The 15,927-nt window shown below is 53.4% G+C and overlaps 1 protein-coding gene across 1 annotated transcript in view; it reads right to left on the bottom strand.

Moving 5' to 3' along the window:
• Positions 1–541: 541 nt before the first annotated feature.
• GAS2L1 (growth arrest specific 2 like 1) overlaps positions 542–15,927 on the bottom strand; it is a 32,884-nt gene continuing 17,498 nt past the window's right edge. Inside the window, exons 2-5 of the mRNA XM_077835282.1 lie at positions 15,382–15,489; positions 9,032–9,128; positions 7,919–8,351; positions 542–2,201 (exon numbers count right to left, since the gene is read on the bottom strand). Of these exons, the coding sequence (XP_077691408.1) occupies positions 542–2,201; positions 7,919–8,351; positions 9,032–9,128; positions 15,382–15,489 (2,298 nt within the window). The remainder of the gene's footprint in view (positions 2,202–7,918; positions 8,352–9,031; positions 9,129–15,381; positions 15,490–15,927) is intronic.

Genomic DNA, 15,927 nt, shown 5'->3' on the forward strand with positions numbered 1-15,927 from the left:
CAGTTATCTTGTCATAGAAGGCAATTAGGTTAGTCAGGCATGACTTGACCTTGGTGAATCCATGCTGACTGTTCCTGATCACTTTCCTCTCCTCGAAATGCTTCAGAATTGATTCCTTGAGGACCTGCTCCATGATTTTTCCAGGGACTGAGGTGAGGCTGACCGGCCTGTAGTTCCCAGGATCCTTCTTCTTCCCTTTTTTAAAGATGGGCACTACATTAGCCTTTCTCCAGGGCTCCGGAACGTCCTCCTAAAAGTCAATTCACTTAAGAGATCTCAAGTAAAATCAAAACCACCCAGCTGCCCAGCCCTCCTCTGACCCCGGGTCTGGCCCTGCAAATGGAAGCTCCATCCAGAGGTATCTTCAAAAATAAAAAACTCTGGGGCATCTGGCCGCCCACCCCTTCCCAGCAGCAGCAGCAAGCCAGGGCCACTACAGCAGCACATCCAAGGCAGCAGGTGTGGGACATGGGGATCTGGGAGCAACAGTGGGGAACGCTACAGGCTGGTCCCTCCATCTTGTACGAGTGCTACCAGCCCATCATGCCCAGGCATCCTCGTCTGGCCCTCTTGGCTCCATCTGGCCCTGCGGCGGCTCCATGAAGGAGGAGAAGACGCTGTGAAAGGCTCTCCAGGGCTTGTGCTCAGATGGGCGCTTGGGAGGGCTCCCCTTGGGTGAGGTGCCGGACGTCTTGTAGCTGAGCGGCGTCGGTATTTTGGAGGGCTTCTTATCTGGCTGAGTGTCTACACGTGGCTTGGCCTTGGGCCGCAGCTTCAGCTTGTAGATGGAAGGCACTCGGCCTGGTTTCTTCGGGGACTTCTTTTGTCTCAGCACCACCTCCTGTGTCTGGAGTACATCCGGCAATCCATCTAGGGCTGTCTCACCAACAGGCCCCACCACAGAGTCTCCCTCGGTCTCCGTCAGCTCATCTGGGGCCAAGGGCCCCAAGTTTGTGTCCGAGCCTGCAAGCTCCAAGATGGTCCAGGCCGCATCCATGCCTGGACTGGAGACCTCTGCTCCCTCGGCCACCTCCTGGAGGTCATTCAAGGCTGTGTAGTAGTTACTTTCATCAGAGGAACTCGAGAGAGCTGGCTTCCTCCAGCATGTGGCCGGCTCCAGGGCCACGTGGGAGTTCCAGCCAGAGCCATTCTGGAACTCAGTGTGGGCTGGGCTACAGCTGGAGGCCCACGGGCGCTGGGATGCGGGGTTCCTCTTGGGGTCATCTTTGGGCCGCTCACCGAAGTCTGCCTGGAAGCCGTGCTTGCTGAAGAAGTTCAGCGATGAGGAGGAGGAGCTGGAGGAGCAGTAGGCAGAGTCAACGGCCCCTGGGTCTGGTGTGGTCTGCTGGAGTTGCCCCGCATCGTGGGCGCAGCCCAGGGGCTCCCCATCATCCCCGACCAGCTCGATCATCCGGGAGTTGGCCAGGAACTCCTCCTCCAGGCACCGGTACAGCTGCTGCTCCTGGCTGGGGTCTAGGCACAGAGGGGTCCGGAAGCTCTCTGCCAGCTCCTCCAGCTCCTGGCGGAAGCTCTCAGACAGCTGTCTGGCCTGGAGGGTCTCCCCAGAGAGCCGCTCCCCCACAGGGACCCTTGGCTCAGTCTCACCCGCCTGCCACTGCCTCACAGACCCCAGCGTCTGCTGAGGTGCCCGGATTGAGGGCTCTGCCAGTTTGTTGGCTGGAAGGGACGCTCTGGGACTGGTGGGCGCAGGGCTCCTGGAGCTCCCCCGAGGGAGGTGCCTGCGATTCGGGCTCGTGGTCCTGGGGGTGGCTCGGCCAGAGTCTTGGCCATTCTCCTTCACCTTGTTGGCCCGTGCCCAGGAGTGCTGCCCGTCCTTCCCTCGGCTGATGAGCAGCACTGGCTCCCCGCCACCTCTCCCCTGGCTCCGCGGTCTGGGGCTGGGCCTGACAGGCCGGTTCACCAGGCGAGGCCGGCTCCGCTCCTCTGGCTCTGCCCTCCTGGCCCCCACCGACGGCCTCAGCTCCAAGAAGGCCCCGCGCTCCCGTGACTGGCTGCGGCTCGAAGGCTGACTCTTGGGGGCCCCCTCTGGCATGTGCCTCCCCACCTCCTTCCTGCGGGCTGTTCGCAAGGCACGGTCCTCACCACACCTCCTGCCCAGGGTGCCACTCTGCGTGGATGACGTGGAGGAGTCACTGTCTCCGGAGAGGCGTCTGGCTCTAGGGGGCAGCTGGTCTCGAAGTCTGAAACAGAGGGGAGGACAAGAAGGAAGGGAGGTCAGCACCATCTGTGGCCAGGGCTGGGGAAAGGAACTGCATGAGGGGAGGGAGAGAGCCTGCTGGAGACAATACATTTCACTGCCCGTCAGGGGCCTCTGCTGCACAGCATGGGCTGCCAGGGCCGGGGCAGCTGTCCAGGCCCCAGCCCCCTGGCTGGTGGCACCTCAGCCGAGATACAAAGCTCCCTCCCCAAAGCTGGGGGTGCTGGGACCTGTCATTCTGACCCAGGCCCCAGCTCTGCCTTGGACTCTCGGCTCCTAGGGCTCACCCTGCCGAGGGCAATGCAGCAAGCCGGGCTAGAGTTGGCCTGAGACCAGAATCGGGCCTGGCCGCTGAGCTGGCTGGAGGCTGGTGCTGCGTCAAGCCCCAGCTCGCACAAGCTGAACAAGAGGCGTAAGTGCTTTAGCACAGAGTTGCCAGGGCGAATAGCGGCACCATCCCCCACCCAGCCCTCAGGAGGGCAGTCTCCGGCTCCACAGCAAAATTCGGTTCTCAGATACATCTGCTGGAGCTTTTCCCCTCCCCAGTTCCCCAGCCGGCAGCACAGAGCCCAGCCTCTCAGTCCTGGGCTACCAACCTGCCCTGCGGAGCGCTTCGTTCTCAGAAGGGATAGAGAGAGAGAGAGAGACAGGCCCCAGAATAACAGCAGCCCCTTCTCTGCTGATCCCTCCCAAGTGGAGCCAGCCGCATCTCACAGAGCCCTCTGTCCATTCCAACACAGCCCAGCTCACCTGGATGCAGAAATCAAGTGCTCCACATTCCAGCCTGGGGAGGTTTTCCCCTGCTATGTTAAATGGGGCACATTTCCTTTCCTACCCAGATTTAACACAGGAATACAAATGATGCAACATAACACAGCTAATCTTCCTGGGGCAAAGCCTTAGCCACTGTGCTTTCCTGACTTCCAATTCCTCCGTCTTGCACTGAATCCCCCACCCACCCACCTTTCTGATTTATCCAACTAGCAGCACGTACAGCCTCCATCTGCAGGGCCCCCAGCTTGGGGAGGTTAGGGCTTTTGTCACTAACAAATGCCTCTAACTAAGCAGCCTTTAAAATTTTACTATTACATCAGCACCCAACCAAGATCTGGATCATTGCACTAGGTGCTGTACAAACACCTACGTGAGGCAGATCCTGCCCCAAAGAGCTTACAATCTAAATAGACAACGGTGAGAAGGGAAACTGAGGCATGGAGAGCGGATGCGACTCAGCCAAGGTCATCCCACAGCTCAGTTGTAGAGCCAGGAGTAGAACCCAGTCCCAGCCCAGCATCCTGTCCATGGGACCACACTGCTCCCCAGACAGACTCATAGCCTTTAAGGCCACTGTGATCACGTAGTCTGACCCCCTGCACATTGCAAGCCACAGAACCCCACCCACCCTCCGCTGTAACAGACACCTCAAATCCTGATTTAAAGACTTCAAGTTACAGAGAATTCACCATTTACGTGAGTTTAAACCTGCACGTGACCCGGGCCCCACGCTGCAGAGGAAGGTGCAAAACCAGCATGTGCACAGCTACAGACAGACACTTAACCTGCAGGCTCTGAGTTTTGGTTTTGCCGGCGGGGGCTCTTTGAAGAGGTGTGTGTGTTGGGGGGTGCGGGCGGGGGCACTCTGCCAATGGGGGGGGGGCTATTTTCAGCATATTTATACACTTCTTTCATATTCTAGTTATTGAATGGGTCTGTCATTGGTATCTTTACTATTTTAATAATGATTCAGTTGTTATGAACTACATTATCATGAATTACAGTATATTAAAATCATTGCAATCCCAAGCGGTCTTCACTAATGTCCCAGTTTAAAGACATTACGTCTCACTAGCTTTCTGGATGCAACGGTCAGCAATGTTATTCATCTAGTTCCCTGGTATTGTCTTGATGCATGTTAAGGACAGCTACATATTCAGTTGGGTCTGTCCCATTGATGACTGGGGATAATTTTTAAGTCTTCTGAAGCTGGTGAATGAGCATTCCGCAGTTCAGGATCATACAGGAACAGTGAGAAGGATTCTTATGAATTTGCAGTTCTCTGGAAACATGGTGCTTCCAGAGTAGTGCAAATGACAGCAAGAGCTCTTTCTTGAGTGGTAACAGTTAATTTAGGCACCATCATGTTGTATGGATAGTTGGGATTACGTCTTCCAATGTGCATTACTTTAACACTGAATTTCGTCTGCCATTTTATTGCCCAGTCACCCAGCTTTGTGAGATCCCTTAGTAACTCTGCGCAGTCTGTTTCGGACTTAACTACCTCGAGTAATTTTGTTTCATCTGCAAACTTTGCCACCTCGCAGTGTACCCCTTTTTGCAGATCATTTATGAATATGTTGAATAGGACTGGTCCCTGTAAAAGCCACTGGGAACACTGCTATTTACCTCTCTCCAGTCTGAAAATGGACCATTTATTCCTACCCTTTGTGTCCTATCTTTTAACTGGAGTGCCTGGCAATGCTTTCAGGATCATCTACGCATGCTTAAATTTAATTTAATGAGAAGCCTTTTGTTATCTTAATCACCCTGCCTCTGTTTATAAACAAACTCCCTGCCCCAAGGGTAGACCTTGTGAGCAGCACAGAACTCATCACATTCCACGCTCCAGCTCTGGCTCCTGGGTGTTGAGCACCCGCTATTTTTGCCTGTGGGTGCTTGAGCCCCGGAGCACCCATGGAGTTGGCACCTACGACTTAATCCACCTCCTCCAAACCTGGCTTGCTTTGTAAACCTGAAGGAGGCTATCAAACAAGCCAAGTTTTAAGTCATTCACTCCACCTATTTTCGAGTCCCACCTCTGCAACTGTTCTGAATGGCACATGGAGTATTTTTATCCCACGCTCAAATAACTCCTTCAAAAATAGGTGAGCTCAAGCTTTCCAGAAACGTTCACCTTTGAGCTGGGGGGTGGGGGTGGGGGGGTGGAATTCAGCCCAAGAGGAATTCTGAGTTAGAGAAAGTTTCTAGCAACAGGAAAAGGAAAACTCATTTCAAGAATGCCTACTTCGATAGAGTCCCCTCTCGGCTAGGTGCTATTTAATACAAATACCTTGGCAGTAGTGATCTCTAACATCCCAGATTGCATGGGTGAGTCTGTCTTAGACACACACACACAAAAACAGGAAGCCAGCAGGCTGATCCTGAGCAAAGCTGATAACAAGAACTAAGAATAGATCTACAATGCAAGTGAGCTCCTGGCTGGTGGGGAGGAGGAGCACTTGGTTTCATGACACTATAAACTTCCTGTTGGCCCAGTATTGTGGAAGCCCTGCCATGGGTGTCCCTTGGCCCCAGGGGCTGGATTCACCAGTGGGCAGTCAGAGCACAGCACTCCCAACCCCAGCACTCCAGAATGATGAGCCAGGCCCCAGACCACCAGGAACTGGCTCTGAAGTCACACAATGCTAAGAGAGAACATGTCTGGGCTCTTCCTTTGTCTTCTGGTGTTAAGCCGTTAGGGGTCATGTTTTCTAGCTTCTCTGCCACCATGGGGACTAGAAACTTGGTTTTACGATCAAGCGAAAGCCAAGATTCTCCCCTCACATGCTGACTCCCGGAACTAGGCCTTGGAGAGAAACCCCAAATCTCATAAGAGAGGGGGCCATGCAGAGGTGGTGGACCCGGCCCCTGGTCCCACTATCCCTGTGCCCTGGGAATCCAAGATGGCACAAAGCCATGGCAGTGTCACTCTGATGGGATGGCAGGTCCTCTAGTACAGTGCTTTTCAAACTTTTTTTCTGGTGACCCAGTTGAAGAAAACTGTTGATGACCGTAACCCAGTGGAGCTGGGGATGAGGGGTTTGGGGTGTGGGAGGGCGGGGCCAGGAATGAAGGGTTCAGGGTGTGGGAAGGGGTCAGGGCTCTGGGGTGGGGCTGGGGAATGAGGGGTTTGGGGTATAGGAGGGGGCTCCAGGTTTGGAGGGGGTTCAGGGCTGGGACAGGAGGTTGGGGTGTGGGATGGGTTCAAGGTGTGGGAGGGGGTCAGGCCTCTGGGTTTTGTGGGGGCTCAGGGCTGGGGTAGGGGATTGGAGAGCGGGGGTGGGGCTTCCTGCCTGTCCTGGCAGTGAGAACCGCACTGCACCCTGGAAGCGGCCAGCAGCAGGTCCAGCTCCTAGACGGAGGCATGCAAGCGGCTCTGCCCGGCTCTCACCCGCAGGCACTGCACAGGTAGGGACTAGCCTGCCTTAGCCGGGCAGCACTGACAACGGGACTTTTAACAGCCCGGATGGCGGTGCTGACCGGAGCCGCCACAACCCAGTGCCAGACGTGCCATGACCCAGGACTGGGTCACGACCCGCAGTTTGAAAGCCACTGGCCTAGAGAGCAAGGCACCTTGGGAGTGTCCCATGGGATTCTCTTTGGGGCAAACTGGCCTGCAGTTGCCAGCTCCAGACATGGAGGGGGCAGGAGGGTGATCCTGGTTCAGCGCACAGCTGAGTTAAGGGGGTGTCTCATTGCTCAAAAGGGGAGCAGAGAATGATGGTCGGGGCAGCAAGGGGGGGCAGGCAGCTCCTGCTGGCCACGTGGGGGGCTAGAAGAGAGAACGCACCCGGGGAGCTTCAACATCCAGCTCCGAACATCCAGGGAAGGTTTGAATCTGGGTCTAGACGTCTCTGCCTTGCCTCAGGATCAAGCAGAGCCTCACCAAGAGCCCAGGAGCCAGACCCACAGGGTTGGAGCATGTTGCTTTCAAGAGACCAACAGCCCCTCCCTTCCCCAGCAGCCCGCGCGGGGCTGGAAGGTGCCCAGGGGGAGCGCTCGGCCTCAAGAAGTTGTTATAGTTTGGGAAGTGGTTGCCACGGTGGCTGGCAGCTGCTCGCCTCCCGCATCCTGCGGCGGTTCCCAGGGAGTGAGTCAGTGGCCGGCTGGCTGAGCAGGCTGGTTGGGGAAGGAGCAACTCTTCCTCTGGGAGGGGCAGGACGTGACAGCCACCCCCAGGACCGGGGCGGGAGCGGGGCTGGTTTTCCCCTCTGACACAGAGGCCCTCCTGCCTACAAGGAGCCTGGAGTCCCCCCTCCCCCAAGTAACCACCCCACCCCTACCTACCCACCCTATCTTCCCCAGAATATCGGGGTGGCTGGGCAGCCACCATATCACCCCCACCCACCCTGCCCCAGCCCCTCCTCCAGGGCTGGCAGCAAAACGTGCCCAGAAGACTGGAGATGCTGCATCGCTCCTCCCCTGAGAGTGCCAGGCTGGGGCCCAGACACACCCCTGGGAGCAAGGCCCCCTGATGCCCCAGGGTTAGGGAGGGGCAGAGCCAGTTGCCCCAGGACAGTGCAGGGGATTCTCAGTGCACAGAGATGGGGAGTGCGAGTCTGCCCGTGGCACAATGGGGTGGCGGTCTATTACCTTCAGGAGCTGGGGGGCACCCTGTCCCAAGACACGCCATGTGTGGGTCTCACTGCCCTGCAAGGCAGGGGGTGAATCCTGGCTGTATTGCACGGGGGGAGAGAAGATCCCCAGCCACGTCTGTACTCTGGGGACATAACCTGCACCTTGCCCACACCCACAGCCTCTGCCAACTCCCTACCAAGCATTTCCCTGTTCCATTCCCTGGGTATGAACACACCAAGAGCCATCTCTCCCAGATCCCCTAAGTTTTGCCAAGTCAGGTGGCCTAAGGATGCAGAGACGGGTGGAGGGCACAGTGCCTGCTTGGCATCGCCTGGCACATGCTACCTGAGAGTGGTCGAAGCTCTCGGCTCAGATACGTCGCGGTGGGCCAGTGGTGTGGAGGTCCTCAAGGGACTGGAGGAGCTCTGGCCAGATGAGGGGACTGTGCCAGCCCTTGGGGGGAGCCCTTCCAGCTTCTCCTGCCTGGCATGCGATGCCACATTGGGGATCTGCCGCGAGCAGTCTGATTGGACAGACAGATCTCCTGCTCCCCTGGCCAGACGGCCAGACCGGTCCATCTTGGCCTGGGTCAAGTCCCCACCAGCTGAGAGCCGCTTATCCACTGTGCGGAGGGTCTCCATTGGCCGGTTGGGGTTCACGCCTTCCGAGTGGCGCTGGGAGCTGGGGCTGGCAGCTCGGGGGCTGGGAGAGAAGCTGCCAGGAGATGCCATCTTCTGAGGGGAAATGCCCAGGGCACGTGTCTGCATTAGACGATGCGCTGTGGAGGGAACACAGTCATCAGCATGTCGGCTCAGGGAAGACCCTGCAGCGGAGCTCACGGGGGCCTGGCCGGGATCAATGGGCTCCTCACACTCCCCATGACCCTCCCTCAGGACGGCTGCTAACAGGCAGCCATTCCCTTCCCCGCTGGGCCTTCCTGCTGCCTCCCCATCACCCCGTCCTGCTCGATCCTCCAGCGCTGCAAGCGCCCCGTGGATGCCCCAGCGGATGGGGAGAGCTGTACCTGTAGCAGGATTGGGCCAGAGACGAAGCCCTGGTCCCAGAGAACAGAGGAGCATGAAAGGGAACTAGCCTTGGGAAGCAGCTGGTGCTACTGATGGGACCAGAGCCTCTGCCATGGAGGCCAATGGTCAGTCACGAGGGGTCGCTATTGCAGCGCTGCAAGGTCCTCTCCTCTCAGGCCAGCATGGGCCAACCAGGCTTGCCTCTGTAGGCTCGGAGGAGCAAGGTGCAAGGAGCAGTAACCAACTAAAGGGACTCGGGGTGGTAGAAGGGTCTGCTGCAGTGTCCCAAGAAAACTCATCCACAGATGAGGCTCCCTCGGAAAGGAGTGAAAGTGACTGGCATGCACTGTGAGCATGGGGTGGGGGAGTCTCTCTGGCCCCTGCCCCTCTGGTAACTTGCTGGAAGGGACGAGTCCTCTCCCCACACACTCACAGAGGGAAGCGCATCGGCAGGGATCGTGCTTGTCCAGATAGTGCTCCAGGGTATCCCATCCACCACCTACTCGCACCATCACGTGGCTTCTCAGCACCTGGCAGGGCACCAAAGAAACAACGCCCGTCAGGGTCACTGTGGCTCAGTCAGCTGGCACACCCATGCCTGCCTCGGAGCCACACTGCTCCCTCTCTCTCCAAGCAGGCACTAACTCACTGCTTACAGGATTACTACGTCAGGTTTTACCAGTCAGACTTTAGAGGAACCATTACATCCACTGCAAATATGCAGCCACTTCTGGGGTGTAACCTGGCAGCGCACAGCAACCAAACATAACACGGCACAACAGGAAGTGCAAAAGAATGCTGTATCCAATTAAAGCTGCAGCAGGAATTTAGGGAGGTAGAATGCGATGACTCAAGTAGAATTTAGCTGGGGCACTACAGTGATTATTTCTATAGTGTTTTATGTTCAAAGCACTTTATAATCATTGAACTAATTAACCCTAAATTATACTTGCCTATGTCACAGCACTATTACCGTCCCCTCTTTACAGAGAGGCCTCAGTTTCCCTCACTTGCCAAAGGCCACGCAGCGAAAGAGTAGCAGAGTTGGGACTAGAACCTAGGACCTCCTGAGTCCTGCAGACTGTAGTGCCTCTTGGCACCTCGAACAGCACAGCACCTGCTAACACCGTAACAGGGCACTGGTTCAATGCTGACACCTCAGCACCACTTGGGGGTCCCTTCCAGGTCACCCATCCACATGCTGACCAGGCCCAACTCTGTTTAGCTTGTGAAATCGGATGAGATCACAGCCACAGGTTGTTAGACCCACCAACACCTAGCCTCGCTGGATGGTAACGCTCTCGTTTAAATAATGCCTAAAGTCTCAAGGAAAAGATCCCTGATCACTATGGTGTTACTACACCTATCCTCCCCTGGTCTTTTTCAGGGTGTGGAGGAAACAGCTTGGTTCAAGATTTCGCTTCCTGCCATGCATTCCTCACTGGAAATCTCCATCCTGTTTGGGCTATTACAGTCGGTTACTGTGGGGAGGGCTGGCTGTAGCTCCCACTGAGCTGTCAGCAGCAGCTTTGCGACTGACTGTCATACAGGGTCACCCTGCTTGGCACTCCCCACCATCCATTCACTATACCAAACATTAGGCTTGTTCTACAGATGGGGAAACTGAGGTACAAGGTGAGTAGTTGAGCGAGTGACTTGCTCAAAGCCACAGAGGTTTTCAAATCCCAGCTCTGGCACAAAACTCCATAGGCTCTCACTCCCAGTCCTGAGCTTTCACCACTAGACTGCACTTCTTAGTCCTCCCCATACGTAGCTACGGAGACCTGCGTTTACATGTACTTTGCAGCAACAGGACCTAGGGCCACCTACAGCAAGGAGGTCGTGTAGTTAAGGCACCGAACTGGGACTCGGCAGATCGGTCTTCAATTCCCAGCTCTCCACCGCTGAGTTCTTGTATGACCTTGGGCAAGTCACTTCCCTCTGTGTCCCAGGTCCAATCTGCAAAAGGGGAATAATACTTCCCTATGTCCCAGGAAGGTTGCAAATTTGCTAATATACATAGATTCCAAGGCCAGAAGGGACCATTGAGTCTGACCTCCTGTATCACACAGGCCAGAGACCTGCCCCAAAATAATTCCTGGAGCAGAGCTTTTAGAAAAACATCCAGTCTTGATTTAAAAAACTGGTCAGTGATGGAGAATCCACCACAACTCTTGGTAAATTGTTCCAATGGCTAGTTACTCTCACTTAAAAATTTACACCTTATATTCAAACTGAATTTTTCTAGCTTCAACTTCCAGCCATTAGATTGTGTTAGATCTTTCTCTGCAAGATTGAAGAACCCATTATTAAATATTTGTTCCCCTTGTAGGTACTTATAGTCTGTCATCAAGTCACCCCTTAACCTTCTCCTTGTTAAATTAAATAGATTGAGCTCTTTGAGTCTATCACTGTAAGGCAAGTTTTCCAATTTTTAATCACTCTCGTGGCTCTTCTCTGGCCCCTATTCAATTTTTCGACATCCTTGTTCAACTGTGGGCACAGGACGGGACACGGGATTCCAGCATGGTCGCACCAGTGCCAGACACGGAGGTAAAACAACCTCTCTGCTCCTGCTCACAATTCCCCAGTTTATGCATCCCAGGATCACATTAGCTTTTTTGGCCACAGCTTCACAGTGGGAGCTCACATTTGGCTAATTATCCACCAGAAGCTTTTTCATAGTCACTGCTCCCCAGCAGAGAGTCCCACATCCTCGAAGTATGGACTGCATTCTTTGTTCCTAGGCATATATATTTACAGGTAGCCATATTACAATACTTTCACCCAAGTGCTTTCACCCAAGTTTACCAAGCACTCCAGCTCTCCCTGAACCAGTGACCTGTCCTCATCATTATTTACGACTAACCCAAATTTTTGTGTCATCTGTAAACTCAATTCTATATTAATCAGGTCTTGTATCAGCCACTCCATTACCTGGCTGGGTGCAACATCAGGCTGACAGGCCTATAATTACCAGAATTGTCCCATTTTCCGTTTTACAGATTGGTACACCATTAGCTTCCTTCCAGTCTTCAAACCCCACGGTGCTCAGGGAGGCCAACATGAACCCCGATATAGGGACTTGCTGGACTTGAGATGCAAATACTTAGTGCGAGTGCAAGGGCAGCTGCAGCTCTCAAATCTGCAGAATTGCTAGAGCTGAAGTTTTTAACTACCCATGTTACTTTTGCAGTTCAGCTTCAAGGGCCAAAGACCCCGTTTCCCTGAAGAACGGGGTCCCCAATGAACCAGCATTGCTTAAGTGGACTTGTTTCTGCAGCACACAGGATGCATTACAAGTATGGGAGGGCCAGCTGCTCTCCAAACCCCAAAAGACAGGGGTCACTCAAAGCCTAGTTCTCCTCCCTTAAACTCACTCCAGGTGCCCCTGGCTGTACTACGTGCTGCAACTCTTAGGAGTCACTCTTAGGAGACCCCGTTAAATGATTCAGTGGGGTGGGAGGCATTTCACTGCCAGGGGAAATTTGCAACCCCGTATCCTGCAGGTGCCCAGATATTTCAACTCCTCCCCAAACAGCTCAGTACTCCCTCTGGGATGGGGCATGCCGTGATCTCAGAGATACAATGGTGGATTTGCGAATAACTAGTCCCAGGGATTAGGAAATGGAAATCCCATTTGAAATGAGAGCCCGCATGGTACCTTAACTACAAGAAAGGCTAGTCATTCTCAGCCCATGTATTACAGAGTGAGAAGATAATGCAGTGATGATCTAAACCTATACACAGTCAGAACCAGCATCAAGAGACAGAAGAGACTGGAAAGGAAACACTGAGACAGGAGGGATGGGGGAACATAAGAACGGCCATACTGGGTCAGGCCAAAGGTCCATCCAGCCCAGTATCCTGTCTACCGACAGTGGCCAATGCCAGGTGCCCCAGAGGGAGTGAACTTAACAGGTAATGATCTAGTGATCTCTCTCCTGCCATCCATCTTCACCCTCTGACAGACAGAGGCTAGGGACACCATTCCTTACCCATCCTGGCTAATAGCCATTAATGGACTTAACCTCCCTGAATTTATCCAGTTCTCTTTTAAACCCTGTTATAGTCCTAGCCTTCACAACCTCCTCAGGCAAGGAGTTCCACAGGTTGACTGTGCGCTGAGTGAAGAAGAACTTCCTTTTATTTGTTTTAAACCTGCTACCCATTAATTTCATTTGGTGGCCCCCAGTTCTTATATTATGGGAACAAGTAAATAACTTTTCCTTATTTACTTTCTCCACACCACTCAAGATTTTATAGACCTCTATGATAAAGAGAGAGATAGAAAGAGAAAGATAGGAAGCAGTGTGCTTCAGACAACAGGGAACTGGACTTGGGAGTCAGGAGGCCTGTGTTTTATCCCTGGCTCTGCCACTGATCTGCTGTGTGACTTTGGACAAGTCATTTAATCCCTCTGTAACTTTGTTTCCCCTTCTGTAAGAGCTTTTCTCTGTCAAGTGCTTTGGGTTTTTTGAAAGAGATAACTACGGTCTTGTTGACAGTGGGATTTTAGCCATCAAAGCAAATCAGGTCTACGCTAGATGCGGGCTTGGACCAGAGCAGATACATCAGTGGCTAAAATCCTAGACAAGAGTTACTCTGACAGGTAGCAGCCATCTGAAGATCAAGCTACCGTGTGACTCAACACCCCATGCTAGGGACTTTAGGCCTCAAAAATCAGGGTTTCTGCCATATTAACAGAAAAGTTTTTCATGGCGGTTCAAAAGTTTCCGTGAAGACTCTTGACATAAATATATCCCTGCCCTGTGCGGCAGCCTAGGCCAGGGGGTCTCAACCTTTCCAGAGTACCGTATCTCTTGCAGGAGTCCGATTTGTCTTGTGTAGCCCCAAGTTTCACCTCCCTTAAAATCTACTTGCTTACAAAATCAGACATAAAAATACAAAAGTGTCATGGCCACTATTACTGATTATAGGATTATAAAATAAATTAATTGGAATATAAAATGTATTTACAGTTCAGTGTATAGTATATAGAGCAATATAAACAAGTCACTGTAGGAAATTTTAGTTTGTACTGACTTTGCTAGTGCTTTTTATGTAGCCTGTTGAGGCAAGTATCTCGATGAGTTGATGTACCCCCTGAAAGACCTCGAAGTACCCCTGGTTGAGAACCACTGGCCTAGGCGAATGCATGGGAGGAAACTGACCAAACAAGACACTAACCACTCTCTTCTTCTCATCCAAACTAAAGGGCAAAAAAAACAGGGGGGGGGGTAGGGGAGGAGAGAGAAGTATTTAAGATTTGGGATAGTCTCACAGGTTTAATAATTTCAGGTGTTGTGAATAATGCAAAGAGGGTTTTATTTAAAAAATTACCAGTTTGAGAAGTTATTTAATGAACCCTAAATTAGTACTTATTATTTGTATTGCATTAGCACTTGGCTGTCTTGGAGATGGCAGGTGCATTGTGCTAGGATTTCTAGCACACGTAGTACAGGGTGGGTATTTGCTCAGAGATTACACTCTCTAAACAGACAAAACAAGGAGCAGGAAAAAGGAAATGTCACTATCCTGATTTTATAGGTGGTAAACTGAGGCACAGGGAGGGGGCACGGGGTTTGCTGATTTCTACGTCCAGAATCCCAACTCCTCCAGAGGCCCTTCCTGCCTTTGATACTCTGTATCCATGTGCAGGGGCCGGGCACAGCTTTTGGGTTCTTGTGGTTCTGGCCCTGAGCTGGGACTCAGAACATCTAGGGCCCATTCCCAGCTCTGCTACAGACTGTGTGTGTGACCTTGAGCTGTGATAATGTTCCTGCTGGGCAACGCACCTACCCACTCCAGCCCATGAAGTGCGGAGATGGAGGCAGGAAGGGGACCGGCCTCATGGGAGAAGCGGCCAGCCTTCTCCTGGCACGTTAGGCATGGACTGCCAGAGTGCAGGCCCCTTCTGGGTTGGCATCGTGAGGCTTGGGTCTGTACAGCCCTAACCCAGCCAGCTCTGATGGCCATCAGCTGTGAAGAGCTCTGCTCATGCCAAGAAGGCAGCATGGCACCAGAACCCTTAGAGGCCTGTACCCTGTGATCTCCTCTATTCCAAGCTGCTGAAACAGGCCACTCAAGCCCAGCGAGCTAACATTTCTCCTGCTGCCCCCGAGCCACATCACCCTCAGCATCACTGCAAGCTCTAATGCCAGTCAAAAAGGCAATACTGGGCAGCACTGGGGAGGAAATAAACCTGGATGTGGTTAGCCATGTAGAACCAATGGCACCTTTCCAACTACTGCAAATCAAGTATTTAGCAGGACAGGGGATCGTGGCCAGCAAAGAACCACCACATGAATTATGACAGGCTAAGAGATCCCATGACAAAGACAAAACTTCAAGCGTTATCTGGCATCCCCCTTAGTCCAGCAGCTACCAGAGCAGAACAGTAATACGGAGCACTTGACAGCTGCTACGTGCGGTGCAGATACTAACCAACCCTCACAGCCTCTCCCCAGGAAGTGGGTTGGGTATTAGGATCCCCATTGTTGGGCTCATAGGACTGGCAATTTGCCATAAGGTCACCCAGCGAGCCCACGGCAAAGCTGAGATTAGAATTTAGGAATTCCTGGCTCCCGTCCTCTGCTCCGGCCACTAGACAACAGAGCCCCCCATGCCCACAACCTCTCATAGCGATGTCTAGGGAAGAGAGGAGGGAGACTGGCATTCTATTATTGCTGGGGACCAGCTAGTCCTCGACAGAGAAGAGACAGGGGTGTGGGGAGAAGATGGGGCGGGTTAGAAAGGAAATGGGGCTATGGAGGATCTTACTCGAACAAAGATCAGCGCGTTGCAGTCTCCCACTTTATATTTACCCTCTGAGACTTTGATCATGGGAAACTGAGAGGGGCAGGTACAGCAGCCCAGAATCTCTCGCACCTAAGAGAAGGAGGAAATTAAAATATTAAGGGTCAGTGCCACATACAGGAGATGAACCCCCAGCCCACAGCAGAACCAGGAGGTCATAGAATCATAGAATATCAGGGTTGGAAGGGACCTCAGGAGGTCATCTAGTCCAACCCCCGAAGGGAGTTGGGAGGTGACTGGACTCCCAGCCATACACAGCAAGAGTCTGTCTTTTTGAGTGACACCTGGAGCCACCATCAAGAGCAAGCCACGAGCACCCCCAGGAGGGCCACAGCCCCGCACCCACCTGCAAGTGACTCTGGCTACAGGCCCTGGGCGGGAGTAACCCAGGCTGATTTCGGAGACCTGGAGCAGATTGCGGATGTGGTGCCAGGGAGGAAAGGGAGCCAGGTCGGGTTTCTCAGCTTGCCTGGATAGGACTCTGGGTTCAGTCCGTGGGCGAGGAGGACC

Source organism: Eretmochelys imbricata, chromosome 15 (assembly GCF_965152235.1).
Source record: "Eretmochelys imbricata isolate rEreImb1 chromosome 15, rEreImb1.hap1, whole genome shotgun sequence".
Taxonomy (NCBI): Eukaryota; Metazoa; Chordata; order Testudines; family Cheloniidae; genus Eretmochelys; species Eretmochelys imbricata.